This window comes from Rhinolophus sinicus, chromosome 8, assembly GCF_057876585.1.
Source record: "Rhinolophus sinicus isolate RSI-liver-muscle chromosome 8, RSI-T2T, whole genome shotgun sequence".
Taxonomy (NCBI): domain Eukaryota; kingdom Metazoa; phylum Chordata; class Mammalia; order Chiroptera; family Rhinolophidae; genus Rhinolophus; species Rhinolophus sinicus.
The window spans coordinates 63,832,607-63,848,650 of record NC_142508.1 but is presented as its reverse complement, the minus strand read 5'-3'; the positions used below and the strand labels follow the sequence as shown (position 1 = coordinate 63,848,650).

General features: G+C 43.5%; 1 protein-coding gene across 5 annotated transcripts in view; it reads left to right on the top strand.

The window, feature by feature from the left end:
* WWP2 (WW domain containing E3 ubiquitin protein ligase 2) overlaps positions 1–16,044 on the top strand; it is a 124,532-nt gene that overhangs the window by 91,226 nt on the left and 17,262 nt on the right. For 3 of the 5 annotated variants that reach the window (XM_019757040.3, XM_074314653.2, XM_074314654.2), the window contains exons 9-10: positions 4,377–4,466; positions 12,355–12,529. In XM_019757040.3, coding sequence (XP_019612599.3) covers positions 4,377–4,466; positions 12,355–12,529 — 265 coding nt within the window. The remainder of the gene's footprint in view (positions 1–4,376; positions 4,467–12,354; positions 12,530–16,044) is intronic. The other 2 variants (XM_074314656.2, XM_074314655.2) reach the window with 1 other exon arrangement.

Sequence of the window (16,044 nt, the reverse complement as noted above, 5' to 3'; positions counted from 1 at the left end):
TAATTCAGAAGCCTCAGTGGCTGATACTGAGCTACACTATGCTTCTAGGGCATAAAATGCTGCTTGTTGATAGTTTGTGCACAGGAGTTAGAGTGCTGATATTTAAAGGAAAGCTCAGTATTTCAAGAAAGGTTCTTGGGAGAAGGACCAAGTTTAACACATTTCCTACCCAGTTTACAAAGGACCTACTGAAGCAATGAAAACAGTAAGCAGGAGATGTGTTCCATTGCACACAGATTTCTTACTCATCGAATGGTCTGAAACAGTCTGAAACAGCCTGGAAATAAATCTTATGGTTCGCCCAGGAAATGGCCAGAGTTTGAGAAACAGGACATGTTCAGAGTCATTTATATAGGGGCATAAAGTAAGAAAATATGAATTCCATTTAGTTTTTGCCTGTAGGGAATTGAACTTCTGCATACATAGCTTTAATACTGTCAGTGTATTTTTCTGAATTTTAGTTTTTGTCTAAGTAACCAGCGAGGCATCTTTTCTTTGGAGCACGTAAGAGTTCTGGTGTGACTTTATTTTCTAATGGAGAGAGTGTAATTTGAATGAGGGTCAGATTTGCTATGTTATTAAAAGCTAGCAAATTAATAAATAATGCAAGTTAGTAATGCTCTTGCCAAGATAGAATTTCTGATGCATGTTGATATGTAAATTTGCAAGGGCCATTTAAAGAGAATGTCTTTTATGCAAACCTGCACCCCCTCACCCAGCTTTAATTACTTTTCCAACTTAATCCTACTCTTGGTGAAACTCATTCTACGGTGTATTCAAACATAAGGGAATCTGACACACTGTAATGGCAGGTCATTGAGAATTAATTTCTTGAAGACCTTTTTAGGAAACCCTCCACAGAAAATGTGGTTCAGGTGACCAGATAATTTCTTTTCAGGATAGTATTGGAGAGAAATGGTTGGATGTCATCCTAATAATGGACTGAGTTTTTTAGCTTTTACCCTTTTAATGATGATGATGGTGAGGGATTTGGGCCATGGGCATGGAAGATATACAACTGAATAAAGACAGTTAAAATCCATAAGCATGAAGGTAATTTAGGCTTTAAAAAAAAAAGTACTAAGATTAATTGAATTTGGAGACTCCTTTCAAGTGCTTTCCGATACAAAGACTCTGTGTCGTCTACGGCCCCAGTCAGTGCTACTCATTGAAGGCCAAGGAGCAATGTGTTGGGAAGGAACCTGAATCAAGCTTGATTCTTTGAACACTATTTCTGAGAGCATCAAAGAAAGCTATTCAGTGGGAGAGGATATGATCCACGAGACCAGGATGTAGTATTGAGACCCATGGGTAGTTTGAGTGAAAAGCCTTTTAATCTCAGTGTGAAGAAGGTGTTTGTAAGGGACAGAAACCTAACCCCTGACAGGGATGTGCTGATGAAAGGTCGCTGCCAGTATCACTTTCTTGGCCTGGGGAGAGCAAACCAAGGCAGTCGGAAAGGCTTGCTCTATGTGGGTCAGCAGTTACTGAGGAGAAATGAGAATCCGGAGGCTTGTTTGATTGACAATAGAATTGACTGACTGTGCCACATGAATGAAGGGAAGAGATTTGTATGAATTCTGAGGCACCGTGCAGGTTAGGGAGGAGTTGAGAGTTCTCTAAGAAAAGCAGCTAGGCCAGGTCATGGACCAGGGAGGACCCAGGTGGACATTTAATCCGAGCAGGAGTCCGATTTTAAAAGGAAAAAGGTAGATATCAAAAAAGGTAATGGAAGAAAGGTGTTATTTCTCTGGTAACTCTGTTTTTCTAGCTAAGCCAATTGAGAGGGTTCATAGAAGGACATTGAGATTTGCGAGATAATAACAGTCCCTGAAAGGGAGACTTTCATTTCTAGGCTCAGCTGGGATCAAAGGTGGGATGGATAGATATTGTCTAGGCTTGGAAAGAGCTGCTGTAACTCTTGAAATATAAGCGAAGAGGACTTTACACCGATTTCCTTTCTGGCAGTGTGTGGGAATACCACTGTGCCAATTAAAAGGAATTTACTTCATGGAATTTCAAGTATTATCGTCTGGTAGATCAGAGTATTGTGATTAAAACAGAACCTAGAAGTGATCATGGCAGACCCATTATAATTCCTCCCTAGTTTTCCTGATTCTGCAGCGCTCCCTGCCTGGACTCCAGTGCTAGGAAAAGCCATTCACGTTGAGGTGGGGATCGGGAAGACACCTGATACCTTGTCTGCTGGGTGGTAGGTTCCCTGTAAATTCCAGTTGACCTTCCATTTCCTCTTGTCCTCTCAGCATGATGTGAGAGGTGGTAAAACTCATGAGTCTGGGACGACAGACCTGAGTTTGACTACCTTGTTCAAGTTACTTAGCTTCTCTGAACCTCCATTTCCTCAGTGGTGATGGCATTTCCCACCTAAAAGGTTGGAGGCAAGGACTGCATGAGGTAAAACATGAGCCCATGGCTCTTTGTAGATACTCATTGGGTGATGGCACCCCTCTTCCCTTCCTTGCCTTAAAAACCTCAAATATCTGTATCTGAACTAGCCTCAGAGGGGCTGATCAGTGTAGTCCACTGATCAGATATCCGGTTTACTCGTAAATGAAAATTGAATAAAGCTAATGCCTATCAGAGTAGACATACCAAGGTTCATAATAGAAGTTAGGACATTTATTTCAGTGTGCAGTCAGCTCTGCTATAACATATGTGTTCTTAAAAATCACCATGCTAAGCAGAATCACAGAATAAAAACCACAGGACTTATGGGAAAAATGGTTTAGGGGGCATATCACTCAAAAACTTGTCAATGACACACTCCAAAAATAGGAACAAACCTAGTAATGATGGTAGCACAGGTTTGCACATGTTAAATGATTGCGATACAGAGCACTACACTGAATATGGGACATTTCCATGGGAAGACCTGAAGTTTGCTTGTGGAAGCAGGTGTTGGAAGGGTTGGAGTTTGTGAGTGTTGTCATGAAATTGTGCAAGGAGGGTTATCTGAATTCAGACAGGAGTTGTAACACCACATGTGGCTGGATGTGGCATATAACATGGTAAACTGAGGTAGCTGGTAGATGCATGTGGGTTTTGTGTTTTCGTAGGAGACTGAATTCAGCTGGGCGAAATCTGTGTTCATCTAGTGGTCCTCGAAGGTAGAATCATGCATAAGCAAACACAAAATTCGCATTATGTTCACATTGTTCCCTCATACATCAGTCAGATTGGAATAGATCTGCATTTTCAAAACAAGTGTTTCAGCAGAACTGACTGTACCAGCTTCCTGGGAAAGGTCCCCTTCCCCTAGACAGTACTCTAAAGTAGAAGTAAATAAAAATCAGTGTAAAACATAAAGGCTAATGGGACCATTAGCATCTTTTATAAAATGGTAGTCATTTTGTAAATAGAAATTTTGCATTCTTTACATATTGCGTGCTGTGTTCTTGGATAAGTGGAGTTATTGCCAGACTGTGTTGAGTGTGGAAATAACGGGAGGGTGAGGATAGGTGGACCTTGGCTGTATTTTGTAGTGATTTTGCTTGTGGATTATCTATTTGGGCCATCTGCTGCCTCCTTGTCATTCCTCCATTAGCACACATGAGCCACCCTCGGCGCCCGATCACGTATTAACTGACACGCAGACTTATGGGTAGAGTAGTCAGTAAGAACATGGGTGTGCAGTCAGCTAATAACAGTATGCTCTATTTCTTTGAGTCACCCAGATCTCTTTTAAAGATCCCCTGTAAATGAATCCTGTATTTTGAAAAGAAATGTGATCATGAATATATTAGGTTGGTACAAAAATAACTGTGGTTTTTGCAATTATTTTTAACCTTTTAAACCACAATTACTTTTGCACCCACCTAATATGTGACTATATATGATGCTAGGAGAACAGCATCATATATGTTGTGACTTTAAGAGGTAGTAGAGACTAAAATGGCTATGGCATTATCCATAGGTAAACTTTAGGAGAGGTCTGTGAGCCCCAGAAATTGCATACAAATTTTTGTTGGTAAGTGCATTTTGGACGGAAAGAACCCTCAGCTTTCATCACATTCCTAAAGGGATCTTTGATCCCCAAATGGCCCAAAAACACTGATTTAGAAAAATACATGGAATGTAGATTCACATGGGTCATTTAGGGGAATTTAGAGTGATCGATGGCATATCCTAGTACAGTGACTCCCTCAAGGGGAGCTATAATAGTTTTCCCAAGAAACACTCTTGGGGGCCACCATCAGTGACAGCAAGGGGCTGGTCTGACCACTGGGTTGATCTTGCATGTCATCTTTGGTGTTTCCTCTCAAACCAGCCACATCAGTAGTGAAGGGCTCTCTGTTGAACAAGGGCTTGTGCTTTTCAACTGTGTATCTCATGCTTCCCTTGACTTTATTTTTCAGATGGGAACAGCGAGAGTTGCCCAATGGGCGGGTCTATTATGTTGACCACAATACCAAGACCACCACCTGGGAACGGCCTCTTCCTCCAGGGTAAGGCATGGACCCACAAGCCCTAAGACTCTAGAACTGGCACCAAGAGTCACCAGATGGTTTCTCCACCACCAGCTGCTGTTGCCATCTCTTTATTTCCGCCCCTCTTCTCTTTTCTCTCTCTTTTTTCCCCCTCCTCCTGCTGTTTTCCCCTTCTACATTCTTTCCCCTCTCTTCCTATTTTCCCTTCTCCCCACATGCACTGGATTGGCTATGACTGGTGGTCATGGACTTTATGAAGTGGTCTTTGGCTACTATGGCAGTTGGGTCCTAGAGGAAGCAGGGCTGGGAGGCCTGCTGGACCGTTGTGGTCTCAGAGCCCTCAGTCATTTCACCACAGAGATGCCCTATTAGGGCTGCGTTTCCAGTCTCTTTGTACAGAGGTAGCAAAGTACAGGGACGTTTATCCTGGGTTACTTGATCGCCTTTCCTATTCACTTAACCTTAATTCTGTTCTTATTTCTTACGACATACTAGGTATTTTAGAGCATCTTTGGGAAAAATCTGAGCATGAGGAGGCCAAGCTAGAAAGGGTATTGATGCATTTCCCAGCGTCCTGTGCCCAGTGAGCCCCTGAAGTGTGCACAGTGTGTACACTTTGCGAGAACACAGCTTAAGTTCTCCAAAACCAAAGGATGAGTGAGGCTTCCAAGGGAGGGAAGACTGTCCAAGTTCAAGGAGAGGGGGTTTGGTTCCCTGTCTGCCAGGGACAAAAAGTTCTTTCCACTTGTGTCTCCTGGTCCTGAGAGTTTTCAAAAGGGAATGTATTCTGTTCTTAGGAAAGCATCACCTCCCAGTAAAGCAACGATGAAGGGCTCCTGCATAAAATATGAACATTACCCCCTCCTCAGCTTGAGGAGAGAGAGGATGTCAGAGTTGGGAGAACCCTTGTGCTCTGTTTGGTTTAGCTGTCAGGTGTGTGCCAGGCAAATACCGCCTTGCCTTCTGGTCCCACAAATTTCCATGGATAGGCTGCTGTTCGTTTCAGTTTTCCAGTAGAACATTTGTGTTTTCCTTTTTTTCCTTACCCTTCTGGAAATGAAACTTATAATCTGTCATCATTAGTCTTCACTCTGTTTTCTCCTTTAAGTCCAGTGAAGCCACCAAAGTTAAACATTGACTTCTTAGAAAAAAATTAAACATTTTATTAGGGAAAATATGGAAATTTTCGTATTATTATGGAAATTTTCAAATATGCACAAAGTAGAGAGAATCCCCACATACTCAACCCTTAGCTTCAATAATTATCAATTCATGGCCAGTCTTGCTTCATCCATACCAAGGGCTGGCAAACTATGGGCCCATGGGAAACATTCAGCTCGCCATATGTTTTGGCAAATAAAGTTTTACTGGAAAACAGCTACACTTATTTGTGTACTTATTATCTATGGCTGTTTCTGCTCAATGGCAGAGTTGAATAATTGTGATAGAGACTGTATAGCCCGCAAAGCCTAAAATATTTACTTTGTGGCCCATTATAGAAAAAAATTGCCAACTGCTGATCTGTAATCCTCTCACCCCTGTCCTAGATTATTTTAAAGCAAATTCAAGACATCATATTTTATTCATATTTCAGTACATATTTCTAAAAAAAAAAAAAAAAAATGGTATTTAAAATAAAACCACTATGTTGTTAATAGTATTTTATTACTATCATCAAATACCCAGTTGGTAGTCAAATTTCTCCAATTGTATCACAAATTAATCACTGACATTTTTTTTTTTTTTTAAAGATTTTATTGGGGAAGGGGAACAGGACTTTATTGGGGAACAGGGTGTACTTCCAGGGCTTTTTTCCAAGTCAAGTTGTTGTCCTTTCAATCTTAGTTGTGGAGGGTGCGTTTAGCTTCAAGTTGTTGTCCTTTCAGTCTTACTTGTGGAGGGTGCAGTTCAGCTCCAGGTCCAGTTGCCGTTTCTACTTGCAGGGGGCACAGCCCACCATCCCTTGCGGGAGTCAAACCGGCATCCTTGTGGTTGAGAGGATGCACTCCAACCAACTGAACCATTAGGAAGCTCAGTGGCAGCTCAGCTGAAGGTGCCGTGTTCAATTTTAGTTGCAGGGGGCGCTGCCCACCATCCCTTGCGGGAGTCGAGGTATTGAACTGGCAACCTTGTGGTTGAGAGCCCACTGGCCCATGTGGGAATCGAACCGGCAGCCTTCGGAGTTAGGAGCACGGAGCTCTAACCGCCTGAGCCACCGGGCCGGCCTAATCACTGACTTTTAACAGGATGTGTTGCATACCTGTATTTCGTGTATTTCCATCCAGCACGTCTATTTAAAAGCAGTGGTAACTCTGTAAGTGTGCTGGTTGCTGCCTCTAACCTCTCTGGCCTGTAAATTACATAGGCCTTGACCTCGTGAACATTTGGATGGAATCTAAATGAAGATATTTAATGGTATCTTCTAAGGGTGGCTGAGGATTTACTCTTCTTTAAGGATTGAGGTAGGACACTAGCTCCAGCTTTCTTATTTTCAGCGTAGTTTTGATGTTTTATTGGGAGATGGCTCAACTCTGCACCCCGCATAGCCTATTCGTTCTTCCTGTGTTTTTGGCCCAGACCTTTGAGCCCCTGGCACTTGCTTCCTCTGTGTAATAGGGAACTGAGAGAGAACAATGCTTACGCTTCCATTGCTAATTAGTGGGAGAAGTGCCACCTCAGGGAAGTATTACGATGGCGAGAGCAATCTCGGAACTACAGATTATCTCAGCAGACCGAGTCACTGAGGAGCGAGACTGAGCCAAAGGATTCAGTTTATCACATCCGTCCCCTCCTCTCAGACCTATGGGACACTTGTGTGAGGACCAGTTATTCTCTCCAGTAGCAGAAAGTATTGGACCTGGTAGGTAAGGATGAATGCGATAATTTGCTCTTTAGTCACTCTTAGGTGGTACTCAGACCAGAGGTGAGGAGGGAGAGTGATCACCACAGAGCACAGTGCTGGGTGGGGGGAGGCCTTACAGAGGGAGGTGGATCAGAGTCGGTCCTGCAGGGAAGGCGGGAGGCGGACTTAAACAAGAAGAGGAGGGCGATCCAGGTGGGGGGAACAGTGTGAATGTGAAAGGTGTGGTTAGGCCATGATGCGTGGAGCAGTTTTGCTGGAGTGTTAGGTTTGTGTGAAGCAAAGATGCTCAAAGTATATCTAGTATGGACCCTGGGTTTGGTGGAGATGCCTGCTGTAACCAATGGGTGTGAAAGGGCTGCCTGGGTTACCACTGCTCTGTTTTTATATATTGCAATTCTACATAAGAGTTCATCTAAAAACAAGTGTGAGATTATGCTGCTTAGAAGTTTGAAATTCACCAGTGCAGAGGGCTTCTACTGAAACCTGGAGATCGAACATGTGTTTATTTCCATTCCTTCTTGAAAACCCACTAAAAATGGCAATAAAGGTATAAAAAAGTATAAACCGTCAATGATAAAGGAATGGAAGAGGAGAAACAGCATAGGGGAGATGTTAGTCAAAGTTTAGTTGCTGATACATAAATGGCAGAGCTGAGAAAGCTGACCCCCAGCCCTACAGTGTGGGATATCAACCAGGAAGCCAGCCAGTTTGCACCATGGAGCCCTGGAAAGCCTCAGCGATGGGAGACATCAGTGGGTGTGTGTGTGTATGTGTGATGAGATTTAAAACATCAAATTCAGTTTAAGATTCGGGCAGAGAACAGTTAGATTCCTAGGTTGTCAGCCATCTCTCCCATCCCTCCGCCACACGTCTGTGTGTACACACACACACAAACACACACACACACGCAGCCTCGTGGTTCCTGCTGCAGTGAGAAGCTCCTGGGAGAGCAGAACCAGTCTGGGGGACACAGCCATAGCTGAAAGCAGGGACATGAAACTCAGGAAAAACGGGATTAAGGAGGGATGCTGTTTTCAGGCTAAAGATGGGCAAGTTTTTTGCTGGGGAAAGTGACCTGTCTAAGGGCAGAGAGCTACCGATTGTGATATTTGGGGATCTTCTAGAGAAACAGCTGAGTGAAGCCACTAGCCACCAGCCCCCAGCTGGACACACACCACTTCCAGTCAGTGTTTCAGTGGCTCACTTTTAAATGTGAATGAATAGCCAAGGACCAGCAGGAGGAGAAAAAGGGACTTGGTAAAAAACAATGTAGGGAGCTGGAAAAAACTTCAGAAAGTGAAACCAAATTAAAATGTATTCCCTCAAAGATTTGGGAAAAAATAGGTTATCTGTGAAACATGAACAGGAAGACCATAACGCAAACCATGCAGAAAAGAAGAAAAAATAAGAGCTTTTAGCAATTAATATATATGAGAGCAGAAATGTAAAAAAAAAAAGTTTTAACAGAAGAATTGAAAGATAAAGTTGGAGATGAGAAAATTCTATGTGTCTAGGAGATCCAATATCTGAATTGTAGTTTTAGCAAAAGAACAGAGAAATAAAGGAAATTATTAAAGAATAAGAAGGAATTCTCAGAACTGAAAAATATAGTATTCAAATTCAAAGGACTCCCCCCCCCCCAATTCTCAGCCCAGAGAATGAAAAAAGCCCCACCTCAAAGCACATACTATTGGAATTTGGAATGCCTAGAACATCTCAGAAGCTTCCAGAGGGAATAAATGGTACATATCAAGGATCAGGAATTAAAATCCTTCTTCTCAACAGCAGCTATGGGGCAGGACCTTCAAAATTCTGATGGAAAACTATTTCCTTTCTAGAAATCAACAATTAATCATTTCAACACTCAAGTGTGAGGGTCAAAAGAAAGGCATCTTCAGACATGCAGCATTTCAAAAAATTAATTTTGAAGCTACCAGATGATTTATTCCACCAGACAAGCGAAAACCAAGAAAGAAGTTATGAGATGCAGGGCACAGGGGACTCAGTTTAGGGGCCAAAGAAGTTCCTAAGAGGAAGGCGAGGGAGGAGATGTGGCTAAGAGATAAATGACACTGAGAGGCCACGTGTTTGTGAATTAGTGAGAATCTGGAGGTGAACTCGTGATTGGTTCTTAAAAACCAAGCAGAATGAGACAAGGCAGTTCTTAACTGCAGAGGGAAACAAAGTTATACAAGTAAGGAAATGCACTTGTATGTATAGTATTCTACAAAGTCATAATGCAAACTCTGAATATTGATTTAAGGATTTTCGGTTTGGGAGGATGAGGCAGAGGATGTGTGTGTGTGTGTGTGTGTGTGTGTGTGTGTGTGTGTGTGTGTGTGTTGGGGGGCAGAATGCAATAACTAAATCCCCATCTTTATAGTGGAAAGTCCATAAGTAATATCTAAATGGCAAAAGTCAAGAAATCCTGGAATAAGCATGTTATTTAGAAATACAGCTATAAATAGTAGAAGAAGCAGTCAAGAGTGGAAAATAGTTGCTTCTGGGGAGCAGGATCAGCTATGGGGAGAGGGAGGGCAGGAGACTCTGTTTTTCATTATATCCCCATAGTACTTCTTGCATTTTAAAACTATACATGATTTCTTTGATAAAAAATAAACATCGCTAGTTGAGAGGATTTAGGATACAGTTGGGAAGGTGCCAGAGTACTGTGAGCGTTGACTACTCACTAAAGCGTTCTGACTCAAGGGCGGTAGGGCGCCAACTGAGGTTTTGAGCGGAAGCATGGCGTAAGGGGTCGGTCTGGTATGGTTACCCTGATGGCAGTGTGTAGGCTGGATCGGACTGGGGACGTTCGTTCAGGGATAACTGGACAGAGACATGGAAAGTCAAGGGCAGGGAGACAAAATAAGAAGCTCTCTGGCTGAACGGTTTACTGACAGCAGGAAAGGAAGAGTGGGGAATGATGGTGTGGTTCCACCCCTGGGTGGAAGACTCACAGGGCAGACTGGGAAAGTCTCAGGTTTGGGGACAGAGCCGGGGCATTTAGTTTAATCCAAAGTGACAGCAGGTCACAAAGGCAAGGCAGTCTAGTGGGCGGAATGCAGACCCAATCTGGGAACTGGCCATGAAACCGGGAACTGCTTGAGGAGAAGACATGGGCAGGGAGGCTTTTAGTTTAAAAGAGTCTCTGAAGACGTGGAAAAAAAAAAATCATCTGGGAGACTAACCCCCCAAATTGAGGAAGACGCCAGACTGAAACATGATAGTCATGTGAGTAAGGTAAGAATTTAGAGAGGATGAAATGAGAAGGTAGGCAGGGAACAAACTCTCCCTGGGATCGTACAGTAGAAATCCATGTTGGGTTCTTTGTAGCGGGATAATCCTGTTTTCTTCAGTGATCTCTAATTTTTTGTAAACCCCTTTTCTCCCTGCCCCCCTTCGTACTTACCATGGAAAATTTCAAGCAGACACCAAATTTGAGAGAATAGTCTGATGAATTCCTTGTAACCCTCACCTGGTTCTAACAATTAATAACATTTTGTTTTATCTGACTTCCCACTTTTTGGGGGTGGGGTGGGGTGCTGAATTTTAAAGCAAATCCCAGACATCATATCCATTCATCTATAAATATATCACATATGTCTCTAACGGATGAGGTGTTTTGTTTTTCTTTAAACATAACCAAAATACCATTATCCCACCCAACAAAATTAACAGTGTTTCCTTATTTCATGTCATACCCAGTCTGTGTTCCATTTTCCTAATTATCTTAAAAGTGTTTTTATACTTTGATGTTAAATTCAAGAGCAACACATTGCTTTTGGCTGATATGTCTCATAAGTCTCTTACCCTATAAGTTCCCCCTCCCTTTCTTATTGGGCGGGGGGCATGCATTTATTTTTTGAGGATCCTGGGCATTTGTCTTATAGAGTTTCTCATATTCTGGATGTGGCTGACTGTGTGACCTTGTGTTATATAACATGCTCTTCTATCTTTTGTTTTTCTTGTAAACTGGTAGTTAGCTATAGAGGCTTGATAAGATTCAAATTCACCTTTAAAACTGAAGTATAATTTATATACAGTGAGATATACAGATCTCAGGTATACTGTTTGCTGAGTTTTGACAATTGCATATGCTCATGTAACCCACAGCCCCATCAAAATATAAAATATTTGCATCACCCCACAAAGGTCCTGCTCTTACTTTCTTTTGATCATCTCTTCCTTGTGTCTATAGAAATGAAATTAAATCGAGCAAACGTGGCTAAGGATTTTAACTGTTTATGCTAGCCCTGCCTTACCCATGGTTGTTTTAGAACCAACTTTGGAAAGGCTGCTTCCTCACTAAAGACAGCATGGGGAGTCTTGATGTTGTTTGCACCAAACTTCTCACGAACCTACAATATGTTTTCGCTGGCACTTTATAGCAAGGTAATTTCAGTTGCAAGTAATGAAATGTGGGATCCAAATTGGTTTAAATAACCAAGGGAATTTACTGACTCATGAAATTGAATATCCTAGATGTAGATTCTGCTTTGAAGTGAATCCTGATCTCGTGACTGAATGTCATCAAAAATCTGTTGTGCTGTTTTTGTTTGTTTTCTTTTTTCTGCTCTGCCATCCACTGGGTCAACTTTATATTGTATTTGGGTTCAAGATGGCAGCCAGTGGCTCCCAGGACTGCATGCTTTCTCTGTCATATCCTACAAGGAACAGAGAATATTTTTCCCAGAACTCCTGGCAAAAGTCCTGAGATGCAGCCTGATTGGCCAGCATAGGTCACATGCCCACTCCTGGTCCAGTCAACAGTTTAACTTCGGGGTTGGTAGTAGAGTCAGTTTCCCTAGAACCATCTGGATCCCCTAAGTGGAAATCAGGGGCTAATGGTAAGGAGGATTGGTTGCTAAGGAGACAACCACAGATGTCTGCTGTAATCATCTAAGCCCCAGAAGCCTCTGTGACTGGGGCCTGCCTTCACCCTCCCTTGGTCCTTCCTTGCCAGCCATTATGAGATTTTGCTAGAATTTGGTAGAAGGGGTGGGATGGTCCCTATAATCATGTTGCCCTTAATGTTTCCAGCTGGGAGAAACGCACAGACCCCAGAGGCAGGTTTTACTATGTGGATCACAACACTCGGACCACCACCTGGCAGCGCCCCACAGCTGAGTACGTGCGGAACTATGAGCAGTGGCAATCACAGCGGAATCAGCTCCAGGGCGCTATGCAGCACTTCAGCCAAAGATTCCTCTACCAGGTGAGAGGGCAGGGCTTGCCACAGGCAGGGGAGCCTCCCCGCCCTGCAGAATGTGCAGCTTCGCATATTCTCCATTGGCCTGTTTGGTGAGCAGGGAAAACGTCAGTGCTCTGACCCTGGAGATTTTGCTCATCACAGGGAAATTCCTCAAACACCAGTGTTTCTAGCCTAATAACTCAATGCCCAGCCTCTGTGTCCAAGGACTCAATATGTCTGAAACTGAATTCACTGTCTTCCTTCAGACCCTGGATTTCTCTTCTGCCCCCTCCATCTAAATCCATGTACCCTGGCTTGAAACCTGAAGATCTGCTGTGACCTGTCCCATACCTCACTTTTTCAAATCAAAGCAACCACCCAAATCCTTCTCTTTCCATTGCTGCTCCCATTTTTCTTTAGATCTTTATTATGTGACAGATTCTCAAGGATGGAGGGACCTTTAAAGTTCATCTAGATCAGGGGTTGGCTAACTATGGCTGGTGGGCCAAACTGGCCCATGCCTTGTTTTGTAAATAAAGTTTTATTGGCACACAAGCAAGCCCTGTAGTTTACGTGTTGACTGGCTGCTTTCAAGCTACAACAGCAAAGTCGAGCGGTCGCCGCAGGGACCATATAGCCCATGAAGCCTAAAATATTTACTTGTCTGGCCCTTTCCAGGAAAAGTGTATTGACTCCCCCTCTTCCTTCTCCCCAGTTTATATCAACCTCTTTCTGATTCTTGATTTTCCTCCTCCCCTCTCAACTAAATGGTTAGGGTACCTTCTGAATTGTTCTCTCCGCTGGCATTCTCTCTCCTCCAATCCGTACTGTCCGTTTCCACCAAAACAGTCTTCAAATAACATTGTCGTTTCCTCACTTTTTGTAAAATCACTCTGGAGGGTTTAAGAAAGGGGGGATTTGCTCCACATTCATCACTGTCATTTTTGATCACTGGCTCAAAAACTTCTGCAGTCGTTACCTACGGACTAGTGTTTAAATTTTCTACTCCAGAATTTAGAATGCTGTGGTTCCAGATTAACTTGTCTGGTGGCGTCCCACGCTGTGTCCCTTTAGGAAGCCTCTCAATCCCACCTTCCTGAGCCTCCATCTCACTGGAGCCTCCCCAGCGACCTAGCTACTGGGGGGAGCCCAGCCACACAACCTCTTTGGAAGGGAGTGGTGGGATTCCCAAGTTGGAACTCTCATTGCATTTTCTCAGAGCCCCTTGATCATGAAGCTTGGGATCTGTGTAGAACCTGCATAGGATATGGAGGGTTGGAGGTTGGAAACTTTCCGAGCTGGTCCACAACATTTAATCACTGTTTAATCCATATTGTTTCTATTTGAAAATGAACTTTAACCCCATAACCCATTTCTAAATCAGATACTGCTCTAGTTAGATGTTCAGAAAATCTTTACTTCCATTTAATTAAATAGAGTTCGTATCAACTTTGCCTTCATTCGCAGCTTTTTCTCTGCTCACACAAAGCAGGAGCTTACACCATCAACCGTAAGGCATGGTGGCATCTCCCTGAGCTGGCTTGTCCCCTCTTCTGTCTTTGGGGGCTGATTGCTCATTTATAGTGAAGAAACTGATGAGGACCCCAGTTTCCTTACTCTGGATGAGTAGAAAGCATGGTGTTTGTCACATTAAGTTGTCACATTAAGAGCAAGTGGAATGCCTGTCTACAAGCTGTGCCCTAATGGTCTACCAGGTACAGTGCTGCCTCTGTTCTTAGGCCAGGCCTCCCACTCCACAACTCTTTTCACACATGCCTGGCTTCCTGGTCTGGCATGTTTCAGAATTGGATGGGATCTGTCATTCTCTGCTTTCAGAAATTGTTCCTCTTGGGCCGGGCCCCAAAGGCCTTACCTGCCATTTTCTTGGGTGGTTGTGGCTTTCAAAACTGGGAAGGTCTGAGCATCTTTGTCTTTTGACTTAGAGATAAGGATACATTTTAGGAGTCTCACATGGTTTTGTCTCCCTGCTTATTATTCAACTTCTGAAATTAAAAAAGAATCCATTAAAGGACTTTTGATTCTCTGCCATGCACCATGTAGGTTCTGCAGGTTGACCGAGATCTTGGCTGTGTGAAAGGGAAGTTTCTGGAGTTCACGTAAACTGGTGTTTTGGCACTTTCATTCCTCTTGCCTGTCTCTCGTTTTAGTCATTCTGGGTGTGCAGAGGAAGAACTCTGACTTGGAGGGCCCCTTAGAAGTAAAAATTAAGCATTAAAAAAAATTTTTCTCTCTGAGTACTCTAACATGATTTTCTCAGCTTGGTTGGGGATTCAGGAGGGTCCTGGATGGAGGTGATGGTTCCCTTTTCTCCCTGAAACAAGACTCGTATTGAAAAACGTGATAGGAATCTTTTTGGGGTCAGCTTTCAGTGTTTCTCTGTTGCTTTCCCTTCCTGCTGGATTTGGCTTGCTCCTCTTGTTTGCTATGGTGCCATGTCCTGGTTCAAGTTAGAAGAGTCACTTTCATAGAGTTATTTTGGGGTTTGGCCCTGGCCCAGGGTTTGACGCGGTAGACTTAAGAGCTGATACTATACCAGCGGGTTTCCCTCCTCCTCCTTCGGGGCTGAAACCGAGATCTGTTCTTTGCTGCCCTGCAGAGAACATGAAATACGGTTCACAACGGAAATCAAGGGATCCCAAGGGATTGCAATGTCGCGCAATTCCTTCCTGCTGTCCGCCCCAACACATACCTTTTTCAGTCTCTGTTATTTGATTGTTCCCTTACTTATGACATTTCCCTTTCCTAACGCCCCGGTGCATTTGCTGCTCTTGATCATCATGCACGTACTGTGTTGTCTGCACTCTCACCTTGCCCTCTGTTTCGTGTCCCCACTAATGTCCCCCCGGCCCGACCCAGTCATGCACACTGTGTTGCAGCAGGACCCAACTCACAGCCCATTACTGTTTCTGTGACACCTCTTCCTTTACTCCCACTTTGGTCCTCTTCTGATAACTGAAGGAGGTATCTTGTGTTGGCAGGGCTGAAGCAAGTCATTTTGTGGTTCTGAATGTGAAGATGCCAAACTGAATTATCCAGAAACAGACAACTTGGTTCTTTGTAGAGAACTCCTTGGATTGAATTCTCAAACACCTGAGTTTTGTTCTGCACCCACTGGGTGTATACTTTTCAAAAAAAGAAGCCTGCCTTTTACACTGTAACCTTTCTGCCCCTCCCAGAGCCTTTTTTGCCCTCGGCTGTATTTGCTAGACATTCTTTATTTCTGAGTTTGTATCTTAAAATATTACTGGAACTTAATGCTTAGTCCCTGAGGGACTTGAGTTCACGTGAGCCGTCTGGCTCATGGCCTGCACCCCAGACCTCCCAACCCAGGGACAGTTACCAGGAAAATTATTCAACAGCGTTCCTTTATGTCCCTAGTAATGATGGACATTATTTTGTCTTTTAGAGTCACCTGCACATCCTAGGACCTCTCTTCTGACTAGAATCCCCCGCCTCTCCCCTTTCTCTGTGCTTTTCTGGCTGTCCTTGAGCTAACACTTGGGATCTCATTTCAGGGG